The sequence below is a fragment of the Neolamprologus multifasciatus genome, chromosome 18, assembly GCF_963576455.1.
Source record: "Neolamprologus multifasciatus chromosome 18, fNeoMul1.2, whole genome shotgun sequence".
Taxonomy (NCBI): Eukaryota; Metazoa; Chordata; class Actinopteri; order Cichliformes; family Cichlidae; genus Neolamprologus; species Neolamprologus multifasciatus.
The window spans coordinates 30,251,821-30,274,466 of record NC_140456.1 but is presented as its reverse complement, the minus strand read 5'-3'; the positions used below and the strand labels follow the sequence as shown (position 1 = coordinate 30,274,466).

General features: G+C 42.4%; 1 protein-coding gene across 1 annotated transcript in view; it reads right to left on the bottom strand.

Annotated features, from left to right (window-relative positions):
* The window catches only part of zswim5 (zinc finger, SWIM-type containing 5), a 62,851-nt gene extending 41,500 nt beyond the window's left edge, over positions 1-21,351 (bottom strand). The window contains exon 1 of the mRNA XM_085139696.1: positions 20,713-21,351. Coding sequence (XP_084995822.1) covers positions 20,713-21,241 — 529 coding nt within the window. The 5' untranslated portion in view covers positions 21,242-21,351. The remainder of the gene's footprint in view (positions 1-20,712) is intronic.
* Between the last annotated feature and the right edge of the window lie 1,295 nt (positions 21,352-22,646).

The following is a 22,646-nucleotide window of genomic DNA, read 5'->3' as shown; positions in this document are numbered from 1 at the left end:
CCACACAAACACTAAATTATGCCAATTATGACTTGTTTTTTGTTTTGTTTTTAAATGACCAACATCAATGGGACAAATATATAATGGCACATTACAATAATCCCCAGCATCCAGGAGATCCCGTGGACAGGCCTAGGAGCGCTTGCAAGCTCAGTGCAGAGGTGCACGAAGCAGTCGTGAACCTGCTTCAGCCCCTGCTTTGAGAACCCTTCCAGCTTGCAGCACATCTCGAGAACAGAACAAGGACTACCGTGGACAGCCGAAAATTGTGACCTATGACTGCCTCGCTGAGGTCTGCAGTATGGCAGGAGAAGAGAGCAGACCAGCAGAATGATACTGCCATACGCCGCAACACTGAAGTTTAAAAAAATACTATTAATATATCTGAGAGGGCTACCCAAGTAACGCATATAACACTGATATATGACTCAAAGCTAAAAGTTCCACCTCTGAAAACTACATAACAACTAAATAACAGGTTTTCTTGTAAGTGAACCTGCTGTAATTCTATTAAATATGTCATATCATCAAGATGTTACGAATTTTCTGCATCCAAATCAATCATCTCTAGTATAAAAGCAATACTTGGCCAAAATGACTGATGCTTGGTTGTGTCAACAGAGCCCAGCTGGAAGCCAGCAGACAATAGAGAGGAGTGGATGATTGGACACCAACCAAGAGAAAGATGAGGGCTAGAGAATGCAGTGTGTGTGTTTCTGATTTTCTTAGTTGAAAGAGGCACTGGTCCCATCTGGCAAGGACACACACACACACAGCCATTGTCTGCAGCAGGGAAGAGGGTTAAAGGGTCCCCCTCCCTCCCTGCTGACTCCTGGATGCTTGGAGCACTAATCCTGTTATCTCCGTCCCAATAAGAAATGAATTAATGAATAGAGCTTGGAAAGACAGTGCAGAGAGCTTGGTGATGGCCCTGCATGGAGGCCAGTGAGCTCACAGGTCTCTGCATGCGCATGCTTAAATTAGCAGAAAGCACTGGGAGGATTCTCCAAGCATACTTAAACATTTTCTCCCCTGATCAGTTCAAACAGATGTGAAGGCAACATAGTTTCTTAGAGGGGGGGTAAGAAAAAAAAGTACTTTATATGCTTATGAAAACCTAGTAACGCTGGTACAGGTCTCCCTGGATGAAAGCCTCTGGTAAATGCTAAATTTAATATAATGTAGAATGATGTGTCGGGTAAATTTGTAATCATATCCACTTTCCCCACAGGGGCTATTAAAGTTTCATCTTATCGCACTCCCACTGGAGATTATGGGGAGCTTGTACAAACGCAAACTTTGCTGAGAACTAGACTTTTAAAGCTCACAGTTCTTTGTATAATTTGGGTATTCAGTTCAGGATTCCGGTTTAGTTTCATGTTCAGATGTGGTTGCAGGCCAGTTCTAGGAACACAGGAACGCTTTGCTCATTTCTCGAGAATTTAGTCAGATCAAGACTTATGTAACCAGTCTTTTACTTCAATCTGGCTGTGTGTTGGCCAACTTTAGTACTGTGCTTTAAAATGCAGATGGCATTGACACGACAACAGATTCTCCTACAGTCTTAAAAAGAAAACCAAGTGTGCAAATCCTCGACTCGCTGCTGTATATTCCATCCTTTGACCACCGCTTTGATCCGAAGCCTATTTTGTTTTCACATGAAGGTCTAATGTGTGCTGTGTCTATTATAAAAGGGAAGATTAAGTTTTCAATCAGTGCCTGAGAAGGGACAGACAAGATCTTGTGATTTTTGCACACAACACAATCCAACATTCAGATTCAGACACCTTCAACATTCAGACACCTTCAAGTGTATACCTTTACTTATTTACAGTTTTAACAGAGTAAGAGAGAGAGATTTAGACTGAGAGTCAGTTTGTCACATACACTACAGATGGACTGACCTGAGTAAATGCCCTACAGGACTTTTAAGCATATTAATTGTTAAGAAGAATCAAAGCAAGCAAAAAGATAAGGGTAGTGAATGGAAGCCCTTGGCTGGCACTACAGACATTAAAAGAAGGATTTGATGATGGTGTGGATTTTCTCTTTTTGGTTCCATCATCAAAAGGGGAAGCGCACACATGCTTTTGCAAACACACATAGTGACAGACTAGACTTCAGTGTGTGTTCATGCACAGCTGCTGTGCACATAACGTTCCAAACCTGCCAGAGTATGAATGAAAATGCCTTTCTTATGACACAAAACCAGCCCGGTCTCACTTTAAAGCCACAGGGGGAAAAAACGTACGATCAGTGCTGTGAATACATATTTTGTGTGTGTCTGTGTGTAAGTAAATGTAGCCCCGTTCGCAGCTCGAATATCTTCCATTGTATTGCATACTGCATTTCTACAATGAAAAGTCAATGTGAGGATCATTAGCTAGGCATGAAATATCATACAATGCAGTGGCACAAGACAAGCTCTAAGATTTCAAGCTTCAGGGAGAGGCAGGTTCCAAAGTGTTAGCATGTGCGTGTGTGTGTGTGTTTGTGTATAGAGTGACATATTAACACACTGAGATCTTATAGTTGCATTCTTCAGTCAAACACCTCCTCTCTCTGCTTTGAGCCAGCAGAAAAGTGTCACTGCAGTCACACACACACACACACACACACGCACACACACACACACACACACACACACACTTACACGACAATGGAAGAGATCCTTTCAAAGTGGACCTGAGGGAGAAGAAACAGACCAATGGGGAAACTCCCCCTGAAGTTAGCAGACACCAATGATACACTGATGTAAGGAGCAGAGAGAGATTCAACTATGATGACACAGAGGGGCCGACAGACAGAGAGAGCATAACGGATCTATTACACCACATTTATCAGATTGGAGGAAACTTGCACGTATGCACTTTAACATTATGTTAACATTAACTCACCACATCAAGGTAATAGTCACCCTTAATCATCTTTACAGTAACTATGTTGTCATTTTTTTGCACATCTGAAAGATGCATTTCACAGGTTACACTGAGAGAAAAATTTCACTCACTAATCTTCATTCCTACCAGAGACACCACTTGAGCCAAGTCTGTGATATCGATAGCCACTTTTTTTTTAAAAACTCCATTTTGGTCACCACCAACTGCTGGAAAGAAAAAATAAACAAATCCCCTCCCCCACACACTCATTAGCTGGAAGCTGTTCAGCCAGTTGTCTGTCTGTAGTTATAAAATGCTTTATCAGAGCTTTGTCAGTGAATACAGCTTCCTGCTGCACCAGGAAACTAGGCTGGCAGGAGCACTTGGCTAAACCAAAACAGGAACATTGCAATTCTGCAACCAAACTGACTAACAGAAAAATGAGAGCTATGTAGAGCTGACGGGGTGATCCTGTTTTTTAACTTTAATATACCTCTGTTACAATCACATGGCCTTGTTATTTCATTCAATATTGCTGTTTAAGAAAAAAAAAAACAATAAATTGGATTTTCCTAAGCTCAAGGATAAAAATGTTTATTAGCAAATTTGTTGTCATTTCACTTTACATCAGAAGACAGACCGATCAACTTATTTAGGCACAATTCACAATCAATCAGAAGAATATGTGAGTGCTAAACAGGGAGAAAAAAGAATCTAGCTGTGTTAATTGGGTTATGTTAAAGAAGATCATGAGCTTAATGCAGTTAAAGTAATCCAACAAACACCTCTGCACAACAGCCAGTGTTGCCTTAATCTGATTGTGGTGTAATTTCTGACATCCTTGTTAAATGTACTCATTTTTTAAACAAAATGAGCAGTTTGTCTCAGAATAAATTAGATCAGAGTTTGTCTGCTCTGCACTCAGACTCTGTCAGCCTTTGGTCTCTAGCCGACATGGCCAGCAGGGCCACACCTCTGGGGTTTATAAGGTTGCACATCATTTCTGGGATTCGTCTCTGCATCTTGTTGTCATGGGGAATGTAGCTCTCTACTACAAAGTAACTGGTACTCACTGAGTGCAGCGTTTAGAGCTGGTTCCAAGCAAGCCATGAGTGGCTTTTCTCCGCCTTTGGGAAAAGAAATGATAAGGGAGAAAAAAAGAAGAAGAAGAAGAAGGAAAAAAGAAGACTTTCCCCCTTCTTCGTGGTATTTGATATCAAAAGCATTCTTCAGTCTTCTGCTCACCAGTCAGCTACTGCTGTTGGGCTTGGTGAATCAGTCACCTGGCAACACAGTAAAAACTAGTGCCCGGTCTCCCCTCAGCTCTTCAATTTAAGTCAGACTACCAAAGCTTCTCCTAACTAGCATGCACAGCAAACCCATCAATAAAACAAAAGCTACAGTGGGCTGTTTGTGAGTGAACAAATAAAAATGCAAAGTTCTTTAGGGAACAGTACATCTCCAGCTTTAGTTTGAACAGAATATAGTCGGAGGTTGGAGAGAAAAAAAACAAACAATAAAAAGAGAACTGGAAAATTGACAAGGTTCTGATCACAGTGCTTTGGCTTTCCCACCATGGCACACACACACACACATGCACGCACGTGCACACACACACAGTGCGCCCCCAGGCCTCAGTAACCACTGCCTTCCAATGAAATGGTCTTTGTAAGTAAAAGGTGTGCCAAGCTAGGCTATAGATCGGTCCAACAAAAGCAGCGGTTAAATAGCATGGGAACCCCCCCTAGGGGTGTAGGCCAGGGTCACTTAGTGTATGCACAATGTGTGACAGTGTGTGTTTTTAAGTACCATCAGTTTAGCGTGCAATAGGAACAAAACGGAGTCTGTATCAAACTACCAATGTAGTTATTGTGTGTGTGTGTGTTGTATGATATATGGATTGCGTGGCAGCCACAGGGGAAGCAGCTAATAGTCATGAATGTGAACAGGCATCTGTTACTGTGGGGCCTTTGCTGTTATCTGTCTCATGGCTCTGAAAACCAAGGGAACGCCTGCCTGCTGCACCCTCTACAGCTACTGCATATGGCATGGTTAGGAAAGATGCCTTAAAGTCCCCAGTTTCACAGTTTGGTTACATTTGTAGTTTTTCCTTCAGCATCCATCACTTTCTAGTACTTCTGCACTACTTATTTTTATGTATTTGCAAAAAGATCAGCTGGCTAAGTGTACTGTCCAAGGGCCAGAAAATATTAAATCCACAGAGAATTATCACATTGATTTAGTAAACGTTGAGCTGTCAACCCACTAAAATGCCAATCTTGCAGTGTCATAGACTGACCGGTGGAGCTGCATATGTGCAGCTCTGCACAGAAGAGGAAAGACGATTGACAGAGAGACGATCTATTACATCCATTACACAGGACACAATAGTTACACCGTTTTGCACATCCTCTACAGTGAACATAAACAGCAAAGTTATACAGTTTAGAGTAAAATGTCAATCATTTATATCCCGGATATTTATAACCGAGCTATTATATATAATAAAGCTATTTCTTATATTTTGTAACTTTTTGTATTATTTAATTTAGTTCAGTCTGTTACTGTTCTTATTGGAGCAAATGTAACAACATAACTCCCTTAAAGATTAACAAACTATTCTGATTCTGACAATGTCACTGTTCACATACAGCGCTGAATGATTTTGCCTTTTGTTTTTTGTGGACACACATGAATGGTGTTGGCTTTATGTGTGTATGTCAATAGAAACAGCAATCTACAAACTCACATTAACATCTGTTGACTTTGTGCACCAATTCAGACCCAATTGTGTAGTTCTGGAACTTTACTTATCGTTCTGGTTTTGCCCAGAATTTTAGATTTGTGACAAAGTTCAGAGGGTTCCAACTTCTGACCTTTTTGTAAACGTCATTCACTAAAAATATGCAATACATGGATAAATAGATGAACAACAAAGATAACAAAAATGTATTTAAAGAGGTGAGCCACTACTTCAGTTGGAAAGCACAGTGTTGAAAATCCTTAACGTTCCTGTCCTTAACCAGCTCAGACATGCACACAGGAAGCAATGAACAGAACTGTCAGTAACCCGAATTACACTTGTTCATGATAATCGCCAAATTTGCGAGCAAAAAAACAAAACAAAAACAAACCATCTCCTGATCCAAAAGGCAAAACAGCTGAACTCAGACTTGACTGAATAACTTCTTTCACCATCGGCTGGAGATCAGAAAGGGAGCGATTTAGAGCGCAGACGTCCCCGCAGTTTGATCTCCAGGGTTCCTGGGTTCCACTGCACTAACCTGCTGTTTGCAGGCAACCACACTGCCTCCAGTGATCTTAGTTCTCACTTTCAGTTTGACTGAAAATTCAGATAAAAAATGACTTGTTGTCTTACCCAAGCTTATCTGTTGATCTATTTGAACTTAAAACCAACTACGAAGAATAAAAATAAATCAATTACATAAATATATGGAGGACATACCTTCCCTGAAAGCCACTTTTATGTTTGACTCAGGCTTCAAGGACAGAGGAGTAGAAGAGAAAGAACGAAGACCAACACAGAGGACAAAAAGACCAACTTCAATCTAAGTAGCAGCTCAGACGCTCACTGCGGCCAATCCGCCATCAGAGAGAATTACCCTGACAAACCCTCTTCAATCAGCCATCCAACTACCCCCACCGCTACCCCTCTTTGCTTTCCTCTCATCCATCCTACTACTCAGAATGAAGAGGTGAAAGATGATTAAAGGTAATAGCTGTGAGTACACCCTGTTATACCCCTGACCCCCCCCCCTCCACCACCACAAAAAAAAAAGAAAAAAAAAAAAGAAAAAAAGGAGGGCATCAGAAAACATCTAATCAATCGATTTTCTTCAAAAAATTAAAAATATATCATTTTAAAAATGTACAAAAAAAATGTATGTATCGGCATTTTCAGTGCAGCCTCCGTTTGGCAAATCTACATCCATTTTAGATTTCCTTTAGTAAAAACACAACCATTGTTCTGGTGAAGTGAAAGACATGTCAGCAACAACAGATATTCACATTACTGTAAGCCCAAACCCAATGTTTATGGGTAAAGGGGTGATAGTTCGTCACCACTGGCTCAATAAAGCTGGAGCTGTAGAAAAGTTCTCTTTATAATTACTCCAATCTAACACTGGTGAATTTTACCATCACAGCCTTTGTTAGGCTGATTGGAACCATGTAAAACAAGCAAAAACTAAAGCAGTCCGCATGCAGACACTTAATATTTGCATTACTGTATCTTCTAATTTTGCAGATCCTTACACACAAAAGAAGCCAGCAGGTCTCTCTAGTAGCAATAACTGACACAGGAGCTGCAAGTGTCAGTCAAACAGCTACATGAGAGTCAGAAAAAATAATTAGAAACAAAATTAATGCCAGACTATGGTAATGGTAGTTCTAGGTGCTAGACTCTGGATTACATCAGCACGCTCAATGTTGACAAGTTCCAGTTTAAACAAAACTGTTTTTGGGGACACAACTTTGTAGAATAACTGATCAACAGAATAAATAAAAATTACATGTTTGCAAAGTGTGTGCAGCTGGAAAAATCAGACCAAAGGGCAGTTATGTTGTCAACCAATCAGCAGCAGTGTCTTCCTGGAAGCTCCATACACTAACAGACACAAGGAAGAGGAGAAAACTTGAAAAATATGAACTAGCTTTTTGGTGTTAGAAGCAGATGAGATAAGATACCATTTAATTGCTTCTTTCATAAGCTCAGCTTTAATCCCATTGTTACCGTGCTGGTGTTTCATCCTTCTGATAACACACAACACTTTAAAACACTCATTTACACACACACACACACACACACACACACAATATATATGCATATATACACACACAAAGATGTCCTTTCTGCTGCTGTAGCAGAAAAAGTGCTTAGCATGCCACACACTGTCTTTTTTGTGGGGGGCAAACTTTAACTAGGTGAAAATTAGACTTTAAAATAATAATAAAAAAAAAGTATACAGATCAGGCTTTGTGTGTGTCGAGAGGAACAGAGAGTAAAAGGAATGGAGGATTTCAGATACGGTGGATCTTTTCTTGAATTCAACACTATTCCCATCAAGGTCAAGACAAAGTAAAACCAAATAAACAACAGGAAGTAAGCAAAAACTAAAAAAGGCACACGCTAAACAACAACAAAAAACAAAACCAAACACACGACCTGAATTTACAGGACTCCAAGACTACCCACAGACAACACACTACCAGTGGACCCCATGTGCACACAGTTACACCACATCACCACTGTGGGGTAAGGCAGCGGAGAAGGCACCCAATCCTATTACACCATGACAACTACTAGAAACCCTGCGTTTACTGACAAATGCACACACACACACACACACACACACACACACACACACACGCGCACACACACACACGCGCGCGCACACACACACGCGCACACACACGAGCACACACACACACGCGCAGAGAGAGTGGACATTTAGTATCCTTTGTATGCCCCTGTGCTGGACAGTTTACTGTGCTGATGTGAGCTGACAGTTTAAGTGGCCTGGGTTCAAACATCTTGAGGCCATCATACAAAGGTAATGCTTCAAACAGCAAATGGATTCTGGGTAAAAACCCAGAATCCATTTCCTCATTGCGTTAGCTGTAGAAATTTGTTTACAGCTGCTAAAGACTCTGATGCTGCCCATTTACTAGCACTCAGGCCTGTGTGTAGAAGTGTAAGGCCAAGAGGTAACTCACAGTAGTCTAGTGCTGCCCATGTTGTCACCCAGTTCTTTTCTGTAAACAACTGACCGTTACAATTTCAGCATTTCTTGTTTTTGCTGAGAAGATTTTTGTGGTGATTCCCAAAAAGATTGCAGCCACAGGCAAAACACCAGTATTTCTGTTTATTTACTGAGAAAAATGAAGATTTTGTGTATAGACTGTACATAAAAGATGGAAACTGCCACAGTAACTCATTAGCTTCTGGACTTCACATGCTAAAAAGCATTTTGCTGTGGCCATGACAGATTTTTGAACAACAGGTTACCTTATATAGATGAAGAGAGTAGTGTTAAGATATGAACTAGCATTAGTAAGGTTCGTTAGCTACATTAAACCACACACACACACACACTCACACACACAAGTTCATCTGTTAAAACAGACAAGTGAATCTCTTCAACCATGCAGCAATTCAAATTTATTTCAGTTTTATAATGATCAAGTAGACTAAGTAGTACTAAGACCTTCAGATTTTCTTCTTACAAATCTACAAATGATACACTGTAAAAGTATCCTGAAAGTACTTAAAGAAATTAAGTAACGTAAAGTTTTAAAGGTTCTCTTCCATCTTTGTTTGGGTGAGAAGGGGATTGAGACGGCTGGTTGGGGTGAGCAGGGTGTGTGAATAGGAGGTGTGTGTGTGAGTGAGAGAGAGAAAGAGGGTGAGAGGTCTCAGCTACACTGATCCTCACAGCTATTGACCACATTAATCATGTTGCATATAGAGGATGTGTGCGTGCGATTGTCCCTCCTGTCCCTGTGTGTTGCTGCACTTGACTGCTCCTATCAATTCAATTTCATTTCTCCCCTCCCTCCCTGCCTCTCCAAGCAGCCCCCACCCCACCACCAGTCTGTGAAGCCTGTAGTCTCCCTCTCTGTGTGTGATGGACTGCTGAGAGTCTAATGAGGTCCCTCCCTCCCCTTTGGCTTTTTTGTGACAGGAGTGTGTGTGAAGGGGGGGGGGGGGGGGGGGAGCAGGGAGCCAGAGGTGACAGGTTGGTTATGTACTTTGTACATTTGCCTTTCAGCTCTCCTCTTCCTCCCTCCTGTCGCTTCTTCCTTGCTTCACACCTCCCCTCACCCCTTTCCTTCCATTTCTCCCTTCATTACATCCCCTTCTACCCTCCCCATCCCCTCCACATTCATCTCATCCATCCCATCTCTGCCCAGACCCCCCCCCCCGTCCTCCTCCCCCTTCTCCTCCTCCACTCTCTGCAGTCGTCTTACCATTCATTTGTCGGTGAGACTGCGGCCTAATGGGCCATAGCAGGCCTTCCACAAAAGAAACCCACACAGAGTGCTGTTATTAGCAGATAGGGAGAGAAAGAGGAGGGAGGCAAATGGACAGGCGTAGAAAAGAGGGGAGGGGGAAACACAGCAGAACTGTGAACAGGAGAGGAAGAAAAAAAAGGTGGTGGTGGGGTAACTGGGGTGATTCATTTTAATGTGCTGTTCAATTAACAAGTGCTGAGGAGGCATCTTCTGCTCTCTGGCCTCATTTGACTGTGTCTGTGCGCTCTGGCAGTTAACTGACTGGCTTGTTTAGAGGAGCAGAGGCCAAATAGTGGAGCAATATGACCCAACAGCATTTACGCAGCACACTGACAGACATGCAGTGAGCGTTCAAAGCCTCTGCTTCTGTCCCAGGTACACAGCCACAGCAACGGTTTCAGTGCAGCATTAACACACAGAATTAAATTTGAAAAAACATCTGCATTAACGACATTGGGCTATGCACGTTTCCATAAAAGCATTTTATTTTGAGAGGATAAACTATGGGCTACACAGAGATAAATAGCAACAACACACATTTTTACCGATAGACAATTTACAGTCACTACTTAACATGCATGGCTTTGGACTGTAGGAGGAAGCCAGAGCACATGTAGACCCACACAGGGCCAGAACATGTAGACTCTACATAAATAAATGAAAAAAATAAATTAAAACCCATGATCATCTGTGATGTAGCAGTGCTATTCCAAGCACCACTGTGCTGCTTCAGATAATAATTTCTTTATTAACTGAGATTTACCTGTGATTTCTGGTTAAAACAAACACATTCATTTTTTATTTTTAATTTATGACAGTGTCACAACTGGCCATTTTGTTACTTTTGTGTACTCAGTTTGCTGTTAGTTTGTTTCAGTTTGCTGCGTTTGACAACGCAGAAAGTTTTACAAAGGAAAGCTTGCAATTGGGCAAGACAATTTTTTGGGGGGGGATAAGTCTTGGCAGTAGTTTGGTGTTCTGGTCACACCGAGCGGGGGGGAGTCAGCCAGGCCCATTAACTAATGCACTCTGACAGTCTGAATCACCATAATAGGCAGCTTGGTCCCTGAGTGATACAATTATTTGTAGTTTTAGAACTAAGTGCTTCCTTTTAAAATCTTGTTGACACATATGGCAGGATGAAATAAGAAAAAGAAAAACCATGACCAGTCTTCAAAGCCTCAAATCATGTTAAGAGGTCAGCACTGATGAATTACATATCGACGGTTAACAGAAGGCCAGAAAATGTTTTCATGTGAGGGGAACAGAAAAGAACTATGGTGAGGAGGAGGACATCTGCAGGCCACAAGAACGCCAAGCGGTGCAAGAAGAAAGAGATCCGGCATGCTTGTTGACTTCCATTTCCCGAGATCAAAGTCTGAAAATGTATGGAAATAGTTTAGAATCCAGCTCTAATGGCTGTGTCTCACAACAGCCTCCTATGGGCCCCTTTCTGTCTTGCTGGCAGTTATAGCGCTGTTGTGAAGGGCTTTCAGTGCCTCTGAGACTGGAAATGCACATAGGATAGAGGCACTTGCTGCAATACACAGCTGTGTGTATTCAAAAGGAGGGTGGGGAAAAAAACGAAAAAGAGGGCGATTATTATCTGTGCCTGAAATCTATGATCTACGAATGGCCATTCCAAGTGGAGACGGGCAGCACAACAAAGGGCCAAATACACTGCGTTGAAAAGAAAGATTGGAGCATTAGCATAGAGATCAAGAAACAGTCAGTCCTGGCTAACACAAAGTGAGGCGTAATGGGAGCAGAAAGAAGGAATTTTCTTTCACACTCAAAGCCAGCAGAGCGCTGTGCTCAGATCGCTACAGATGTGGAGCTCAAAAACATAAATTATATTACTTTAAAGGGGATTCCTTTCCAGCTGTTGCATTTTATATACGTGCAGTGCAAGTTTGCATTGTGGACTGTGCAAACCCAGAAGTGGCCACAGCTACAGAAACCTGTCAGTGTTAAAAACAAAACACACAAAAATAACAAACAACCCCTAATTTAATTGGCTCAAAGGATCCCAGATCTTGCAAACAGAATACACATATGTATGATATGGAGTATGATGGTAGAAAACTATACCACATCAGTCTTTCTATCAACAACCAAACCAACTGTCTGGGGGGGAAAAGGAAAAAAGGATGAAGGACAAAAAGACCAATTTATGGCCAATTTGCTAATACAAACACATTGTTTTCTTATGATTATAAACCTCCTTAGTCATCACCACAGCATTCTCAAAGCCATGACTAATATGGGAGTCATAATTCCACATAGTGTAGGTCTTCCGTTGATGGAGAAGCTAAGGAGAGGCAGTTGCTTTAGACTTCTAAAGAGCCAATGGAGAAAACTGTGTGCATAGGTCGAACCCTCAATGGCTGAACATGTGGTTCACTACGTAGAGAAAGATGACAAAAAAAAAAGCCAAAACAGTATCGAAGAGAAACTATAGTGGCTAAAGTGGGCAATTAAAACAGTTTTTAAAGCAAACTGGAAGAACGATGACTCATATTATTACACTACAACTCACACTGACACGACCTAAAGTCATTTTGACTCGTGAAATAGTTTGAACTATCCCTTTAAGCTTTGAAGGCAACAACATTCATTTAAAAAAAAAAAGGGGGGGTGGGGGCACCTTAAATGAGAGTTCTGCTTGGTTGACTTTTATCCAACCATCAAGTAATCAATAGGAGGGCAGAGATGAAGAGAGGAATTCTGCCCGTTTCCCACAAAGTTAAAGACAGGAGGAAGGATAATGGGTTTGAGGTCAATATGATGAGAACATCTTTTAATCTGGGGTAACATTACTCTGTTCGCAATGCCTAAACTTGGGTTGGTGTGCATCCCAAAAAGAAAACTCAAAAAGGAATCCCATCCTCTTCAGACGGGTCTAAACTCAGGAGATTTATCTCATTCCCCCTTTAAACAATGCTACCTGTCAAAACATTGGTTCCACACAGACATCCAGGATTTCCACTCCACAGGCATTACTTGTATTTTTAATGGAAATGTGTAACTTAATCTTATATGGGAAGGTTATGAGCTTATTCCGGGGGAGGGGGGGGGGGGGAAGAGAGAGAGAGAGAGAGAGAGAGAGAGAGAGAGAGAGAGAGAGAGAGAGAGAGAGAGAGAAAATTTCTGTTGCATGGGTGTAACAACCTGTTTGTAAGACTGCATTCATTTTGGGTCTCCTTTGCATTTCAAATGACCCTTTACTCGCTGTCAGCCCATTTCTCTCCTTTCTCCCCAAAATTTGTTAGGCAATTACAACCAAACTAAGACATAAGTCCGGCCTGCAAGCATTAATCTTCCTTTTCAAGTTCAGCCTCTCTCAGAGACAGGGACAGAGGCCAAATGTGCACAAACAACCATAGTAAACATACGCTTGTGCACATACAAAAAGCCAATAAAGGACAGGTGTGGAACAGTGCAATAACTGAATACAGCAAGCCGTCAGCTTCAAGAGCTAAAAAAAAAAAAAAACAGGACAAGGCCACCATTGATCTCTGCTGATAATTGCACACCCATCTAAGGTAAAAGCACTAAAAGCTAGGTAGGAGGAAAACACACAGGATAGGGAAGCATGAGAACAGGACAGAAGCAGTAAAAATGTGTTTGCACTGCATTTTATTTTACACAAACACACACACACATGTTGGTACTGTGACAAAAAAGGTAAGAAAGGAGCCGTTGTTGAGGGACAGAGCAGAGCAAACAATACCAACGGCAAAGAATGCCATCCTTTTTTGCTACCTACTGCAAACATGTCCTGAGTGGAAACAGCAAAGTAAGAAATCACAGTTAAAAAAAAAAAAAAGTTCAAGTGGCATTTTTAGTGGTTCTTTGTGTTTAAAGTGAGGGCCATTTATTCTGGTTACAGTGTAACAAAGCTGGTTGTAGCCATTCTCTCATTAAAGTGTTTCCATTAACTGTTCATTGCTCTGATCCTTACAGAGAAACACGACTCCTGGGCAAACTTTTGACTCACGCATATCTGAAACACACTAGTTTGTGCAATACGCTTTTACTTTATGTATAAAAGCAAAACTGGGAACCAGCACCACCACAAGAACACAACCAACCCCTCTGTTTTCTCAAAAGAATTCATGATATTGCACAAAAACCCCAAAACTAAGTAATTGTGTATAACACATGAAACATGCCCCGCCCCACAGGAAGAAGAAAAAAAAAAACAAAAACAAAAAAACAAGTACAAGTGCAAGGACACTGAGATGTCAAGGAGCTTTCAATGTCTTCTCTGACTGCAAGAGCACCCTTCCTGTGTGTCAGATGTAAACCGGGTGTCCACTACATCTTTAGTAAGGGCTGAGCACAAATGCATGTACACATTAACAGTTGCTGACAATGAACACAAAGCCATGGAGATCATGTTGAACCCTTACGCAGGTATAATAGTTGCAACATATTTTTAATTGCTGCATGTGCTATAAGTGCTATTGTTAGACAATCCCTCACGTAAAGAACTGCTCTAACTTCCAGTCATTTTCTCCTCATTCTTGCTGGTTTTCATGTGGTGCCTTGACAACACATTGCATGTGAACAGCATGAACGGCTCGACACTAACATTTCAAAACCATGTGCTAAATCAAGAAAAAAAAGTAGCACTGGATCAGCTGTTTAAGTGAAAAGTGTAGAGCACTTGGCAACAACAGTGAGACAAAAGAAGGGGTGGGTTAATACTTCCCTCTATTCTGCTTCCATCATTCCTTTCGTGCCTTAAATGTAATGTACAAATAGTGGAGGAAGCTCTCAAAGAACAACAAGCTTTGATTAATGATTTTATGTAATCAGGACATGCTCTCTCTGTCTCACACAGACACACACACACACACACACGTACGTACAGGTGGCTGGCCCTTTGATGAGTACAACAACAGAGAGTCCTCCTAATGGCCTCATCTTTCACGAGTCTCTCCAAGAGCTAATAAGAGTGCGGGGACGATTTGTCTTACCGATTTTCCCTTTTCAAGTGTGGCAGGCGTGGAATTAATTACACTGATTAAATATTGTCCGTCTGATTTTTAGCTCTTCCCCAATGCATTGAGTAGCAAATAGCCAACTGGCTAAAGTTTGGGCTCAGTCAAATAAATCTACAACAAAACGCATATGACGGGAAAGAAAATCCTTCTTTTTCTACAGTCACCACTGCAGTGCAGGCCAAAGCACTTCACATGAGAGGGATGATGAGCATTTAAATAAGAGCTTTGGGATATTTAAAAAACAAAAAAGACTTTCGCCTGGGAGATGAGGGTTTGAGCCCCTGTGGGTCCAGTATTTTTATTTTTTTTTTTAAATCATTTGATGAGTTCCCTTTTTCATGCAGTTTTGTTTTCATTAGCAGTTTCATTGAACCTTCCTTTGGTTAATTAAATGGGGTCACCATGGTGGAAGTACTGACATCGGATTTAGACAACTTTTTTTCCACTTTTTAAATGCCCTTCCCATTGAAACCCTCATTACTAATGTTAAGGAAAAGCTTGTGTTTTTTGTTAAACTAGAGCCCTAGACAATGTTTATCGCAAGTCTTGCTCATTCAAAATGGCAGACAATGACAGTAAGAGCAGGAATTTCGCATTCATTCTTTCCGCAATCAACTGACCAGTACTACCCCTTTTTCTTCTTTGGTGATGTTCTGTGATATGAGAGGGGTGAGAAAAGGGCAAAAAAGAAGAAATGAGGACAGTCTGGTTGGTCAGGGTTTCATGTTACAGCAAGATAATGACCCAAAACAGTTTAACTAAAGGCTTTAAATGCTGGCTGACCAGCACCATAGCCAGACATAAATCCCATCAAACTGGGGTCAGAACAGGACAGAAAGTGGGAATGAAAAGGAAAAGAAAAGTGAAACAACCGTGGGAAAGTCTGCAGAGAAAACTTTATTTAAACTTCCATAGCAGGAAGAATGCCACAAGTCTGTACGGCTGGTGAATAAGTCATCCTTTCAAGCTACAATAAGACAAAGAATTTTAGCAACAACTTCAAGTTTATAACAGTTTAAAATCGTCAAACCAGTAGTGTGCATAAAACAAATGTGAAATGTCCTCAGAACAAGACTCAAAAGTGCTGGGAAGCAGTATGTGAATGACATTATAGCAAGCATTTGAAGTTTTAGATTTGGACACAATTACTGAAAATATACATAGAGTCATCATCACTAGGATGGACTATTAGCAGATCCCACACCATTCCATGTACTGGGGTCTAAAGTTTACTCATGATTAGCCAAAACATGAGTCAACATCCCGACACAGCAGAAAGAAACACCGCTGAGTCGCAAACCCAGATCATCGCCATCATCATCATCATCATCAAATGTATGACCTCTTTCTTACTCAGTCATAACTGACTCTTTCCAGCTTGTCCCAAAAGTTGCAGAAAACTGTGTGTGTGTGTGTATTGGGGGGGGGGGGGTTGCAAAAGAGATTAAAGAGCCTGATAAATGGAAAACACATGGAGTTTTATGAAAAACAAAAGAACAGTAAAGACAGAGTGCTCATGGAGATGTGGAAGGAGAGATGAAAAGCGAGAGGTGTCAGCGGACTCTGGGCCTGAGACTCGAATCTGGAAGAAAGATGGGAGATGAGGCAAGCGAAGGATGAGCTCACCAACCCCTGTCTTTTATCGCAACGTGTTCTTGAGAAATCCAAGAGCAGGTTTACACCAGAGGTTCACAAGCTCTTCTACAACAATGAACCCCACAGCCATTCTGCCAGGAAATGACATCTGTGGAAATACTGGCAGGACACACGCTCTGCAAAATGAAGAGCACGAACTGTACAATGACAAGTACAACATAAATATAGAATTTTTTTTTAACATTTACATTTCTATAGAAATACTAGAACCAAACATTTGGGACCTACATGAACAAAAAGCAAGTGAAATTTTTGGCCACTGCAGACATGTTGAGTGCAGACATGTCGAATGCAGACATATTAAGGGTTAAATGCTGCCTAAACAGTGATGGACAAATATCATCTTCCTGACCACAGAACAAGTAAAGGAACACAAAACAGAGCCAACTTTTCCGTCAAGTATCGACTTTTGGTTCTTCAATAACGGTTTTCAGTCCACTGGCTGTCAGACCCTACACTTTAATCCTGTTCAACTTTGCTGCTGAGCTTTGTCAGAGTCACCGGTGCTTGAAAAGGCGTCGGAGACCCATTACAGCTTTATGTAACGTCACGGAGACAGCGATGTGCACACACATACTACTAAGCACCCCCCCTTCCACATACACACCACACAAACACCCCCTTTCTGTGAACAAGGAGTTTTTCTACAGCTGGGTAACAAAGCATGACCCAATAATCCCAAAGCTTGACTCAAAGCTAAAGAAGCCCCCTCCCTCCCAAACATACACACACACACGCGCGTCCCCCTCCCTCCACTTATATCCCTTCCTCCCGCTCTCTGAGGACTTTATAAAGGCTGTGGCATGGGGGCTTCAGGGCGACTGTGCAGTGTACGAAAGGGGGGGTTACAAAAACAAGCATGCTTTGCTTTGATTATTGAAATTATGACTTGGAGCAAGGAATACATTATTATAAACACATGGGCCAATGAGATGTTGATGAGCTCACGTCCCTTCAATCCATCACTATTACTATTAAAAGAGGCTCTTCCACAAAAGCCCTTTACTCGTAGTGTACTTTTTTTTGGGTGGGGGGGGGGCTACTAGGGAACAATACCAGCCATTTCATTTCTAAATGGTCAATGCATCAATCAATGGGTGTCTTTGGCAATAAAGGTTATCACTTTCAACTGAAGAGGTCCTCCCCCCCCCCCCCCCTTCTCTCCTCATTTCATTATTGCGCTCATCAGTCGAGGGGCCGTTACATTACGCAAGCTGATAAAGCAATAAAAGCCCAGCAGCTAGAGGCAAGGGAGCAGCAAAACACCATGTCCGCTGAATATTGCCCAGCGCCGTGTCCCAATAATTATTACCTGAGGACACAAGAACCACTTGAGAGATCGCTCTAGGCGCACCAATTCTGAGAAACATGGGGCAAAAAAGTCAAAAGATGAGCAGGAGATTAAAGGAATAGGAGCTCCTGCTGTGCTTGTAATAGCTGTGAGGAACAACAACAACAAATATAATAAATACAAATAAAACTGCATAGCTCGTGATGGTTTAGCTTGTGGGCTCATCACATCTGTGCTTCAAAAAACAAAAACAAAACAAAAGAAAAAATAGATTACACTTTAAATGCACTTAATTTCCATAAAAGAGCCCAAATCTGGTGACCCATGCAAACAGCTGACTCAGCTCTAGAAAAGTCAAACGCAGACACGAGGCTGCACGGCTGCAGCACAGCCTCACCCTTCACATAAAAAACACCCAACTGAATTACTTTGTTTTGGTGTACAAATAGTAGCTCAGGGTATGTTCTGAACCATTAATATGCAAACCACGCGGTTCAGAAACTGAATAGCAGTTCCAGACTGCAATTCCCCGATACACCTTTCCTCCCCCCCTTTTCCCCTCCAAGCCATGCAACATCAACATGCATGTGTCAGCACGCAGCTCCTAATCACTCACCAGCAAGTTGCTATTACAGAATACATGAGCCACGTCCATCTCCCTTTCCTATAAAACAAAAAAAACAAGTACGACCACTATAAGTGGCATTTAGAAACACGCCACGCATCGGGCCAAAGCAAGCTCTTGAAACTTGCACATTTTTTGCGGCTGTGCAACGCGATCCTTAACTATTGTGTGTGAGCCAGCCCAACCTATCCAAACCTAGCTGTGAAAAACAACCCGAAGACAATTGTACTCCTGTTAAGTCAGTCAGCAAAAAAAACAACAAAAAAAACCCTTCCACAGTTACCGGTTCCCATGCTCCACACAGTGACGAGCAAGCCGAGTCTTATCTTGATGTCACGCAGCTATTTGGCCCCAGTCTTGTGTTTTGTTGACAGAAAGACAAAACCATGTGCCTGCCTGCCTTGACTGACCTTGGGAGGGGGAGGCTGGGTAAGAGGAGGAGGAGGATGGAAACGATTCGCCATGGAGCCAGGTAAGACTTAGTAAGGTGTTGTGTTATGGGAATGTACTCTTTGTTTTGACTGTTGAACTTTCAAAACTCAAGTTTATACCAACAAAATTCACAGTTACTGTAATTGTACTCTGTAGCTGCAGACGGTAGACCTGACAGGATCCCCTTCACTCCCTTCTACCCAGACTTTCACCTCAGTGGTTGTGTTTGTAATGGCAGGAAGTGATAAAATAGGTCATCACTCAGAACTTACACCTTTAACTCAAGACTGCGGTTTGCTGACAATCTTTGCAAAAGCGCACACTTCGAATCCCTGAGGTGAGACCAGCCTCTGGGTCCTCAACTCTCTTTGGAAGAAAAAAAAGAAACTTATCAAAGCAGACTGCATCCAGCTTCAGATTTCATTTAGTTCAATGAGCATTTATGAAATGCAATTAGATACAGCAGTCAGCAAGAAAAGAAGCAGCCAAACAGTTTGTAGCTTTCACCCCCCCTACCCCCATACCTTGGAGCAACATGAAACCCAGACAAGCTTCAGTGGCTCTCACACCATATGGTCTAAGAAAAATCCTTGCAGATACCATAAACGACTTTTTTCAACATTATCCATCGGCTTCATCGGATCAATTTCCCCAATGTTCAAGCTCAAATTCGTGGCCGTGCACGAGAACCTATGAAAAATCTGAGTGGAGATGGATGCTTTGCGGAATGGCCCTTTGTTTGGAAACAGCCTTCTCTGCAGCGCTGGCAATGCGAGACGCTTATCGATCATTTCAACTGGAAACCTTTTGTGTTGCGCGCGACTGCGAGGCTGCGGGCAAACGGCATCGGTAATAACGAAAATTAATGCCGTACTGCGTCTGCTATTAAGGTTCTCTTTAATTAGAGAAACTACAAAAATACTCCCAACGTGGATTTTTATTATTCCACGCTGGTGGCGTCGGAGCTCTTTGTCCGGTCCGAGCAGCAGCCGCAAATAAACAAAAAGCAGTAGGGGGATTTTTTCCCCGGATTAACGCTGGATTAATCATAGTAAGAGACCCAATAACCGTCTTTGTTCCTTATTTAAGCCACCCTCAACCAGTGTTGCGTTGAGTAGGAAAAACAAAAGAAAAAAACTTCTGCAATGGGGAATGAGGGGGGAAAATGATAAAGCCCAGACGCTATAACGTTGGGTCCTTTTGTATCCGCGTCTGTCAAGCCCTCCTCCTCCGCCTGTCTCACGACTCCAGCCACCTCCGGCCGTCGACGCTGACCCTCGCCGAGGCAGAAAAGTGCTCATAGTTGCCAAGACATGGCTTCCGCTTTTTTTTTCTTTTGAAAAGAAAAAAGGCAAGTTGAAGCTTTAAGCTAAACAACGCTGGGTAAAGTGGCAGTAGCCAGCGGTACAGCTATAGAGTAACGCAATAGGAAGCCCTTTAATTTTTAAACAGCAGCTGGTCGGCTAACCTAGCAAGCGCCCCTTTTCCTACGCTTCCCTTTTTCATTTGGGTCCCATAAACCAAAAAAGCGTTAAATTCGACAACAAATGCCTCAGTACGATTGAAACGAAGTACAAAACAAGAAGAGAACCGTGTGTAGTTTTATGTGCGCTGAAAAGAGGCGCTTTGCATACTTTCCGCGACAGCAGCAAAAACTTCCATCAATCATCCACCGTAAAAGGTCCAAGAGCAGCCGCAGCGGAGACTCGAAAAAAAAAAAACAGTCCAGTGTGTTTATGCCAGGCAGCTTTTGCTTCGGTTAGACAGAAATATTCCACTTACCGACTTGTAAAACGTTTTCCACACAACCGGTTTCTAGCAGTCTGATACCCCGACGGAAAGGCAGTCCGTCTCCCGTCCCCACTGCCCCGGCTGCCCCAACGGTAGCTGTTGTACCGGCGGCAGATCCTCCACCGCCACCGGCGGTTGTAGCTCCGGAACCAGCACCCCCAGCCCCACCGGGAGTCGCCGACGGACCTTCCTCCCCGGCGACTCGGCACTGAAACGAAGAGTACATGCATATCTCCTTTTCGTTGCGGGGGAAAGACCAGTAGACGATGCGGCGCTGGACGGGCTCCGGGATCCGTTCGAAGCGCTCCTCTACTCTCTCGAAGGCCCACTTTTCCGCTACTGCTTTAGCAGCGCAGTCCAGAAGAGACTCGGGAGAACGATACCGGGAGCTGGGCAACCCGCTGCCGTGGCCGGGCCCCGGCCCGGGACCTCGGGGTGCTGGGCGAAGGCAGGGTCGCTTGCTGGCCGGTGGTACCGAAAGAAGAGGATGAGGCGACTGTTCTCTGCGTCCTTCCGCCATGGTGAGCCGATCAACACTGACGAGACGGACGGTGTGCGGACACCGAGCAGCAGCAGGAAGCCAACAACTCTCACACACACATACACACACTAAGCTCTCTGTGCTCCCAGAGCACTCTAAATAGGGGCTCGTGTCAAACTAGCAAGTATTTCAGGCAGAGCTTCCGGTCACAGCTGTCAAAATAAAACACGTACGCGAACGAGAGAAGCTGCCCATTTAAGTCATAACACGGACCTGACGCTGTGAATTTCCATCAAAATTAGGCTCTTGTGATCTGATATCAATGAGACATTTCTCAAGGTCTTTTACGCCTACTTTCCAGCTGAAAAATACCACAGTGAGCTCATATTTAGATTAAAACGTCACAAACAGTGAGGGGATGCCTCGATCTATCTACCCATCGGATAGCGGCTGTAAAAGCAATTTTGGCAAATTCAGCTTTGTTTAGCTTAACTCATGTTTGTCATTCTGATTTCCCAAAGTGACATCAGCTCAAGACCTGAAAGTTCGTTGCACACACGCCATTCATTCAAGTATTAATTATCTAGGTCTTATTCTGACACACCAGTTCCAAAGACTGGTGTCATAAATTTACCCTTAGTATCAGTTATTATAGTATATTATCAAAACTAAGTTAAATAACACATTTATTGATGTAATATAACCACTAAACAATGACAGCCAAATACCTTTTATCATTAATATTTAACTTAGCTAGCTGCCTTTCCTCAAAAGCTTTTGTTATTTCTTTCTGATTCATAACATAGAAACATTTTCCACATGTTTAAGAATTAGAAGATTGCTTTGGAGGTAGCAGTCTGACAGTCAGTAATGATACCTGATTTAGGTGCTTCTAGTTCCTCAGCTTCTCTGGCCTCTTTTAAACTTGTTAAGCTGTAGTTCTTTCAAGGTCTTTGAACTCTCCACTGCTGGTGTTATTTTATTCCATCCTACTGATGTGTTGGTAGTTGTGCCTCATTCCCTTTATCTCTGCATGTGTTCCAGAGTTGTAGAAACTTTGCTTAGCTGCCTTTCATTTCTCTCCTCTCAGATAAAGCTCCCGTAGGATGTATAAAGGCTTGCAGAGGTAAATATTCGTCCTATTCTCAGTTAAGAAGTCAATGCTGACATTGTCTCTGAATTTGAAAATGCAGTGTCTTTTGGTCTTTTATTTTAAAACTCAAAACTCTGGATTTCCTGTCATTTTCCTGGTAAGTTTGTGTGACTTGATCCAGTTTAGCTGGCACAGAGGGCAACAGAGCCTGGAGAGAGAGAGAAGGATTGATTACAGGTAGAGAATGCTGCGCATCATTAATCAGCACAATGACAAGAAAACAGCTTAGACTCATGTCCCAAACCTGCTGTCTTGCTTTCAGACAGTAATTATACAAATGACTGCAAATAC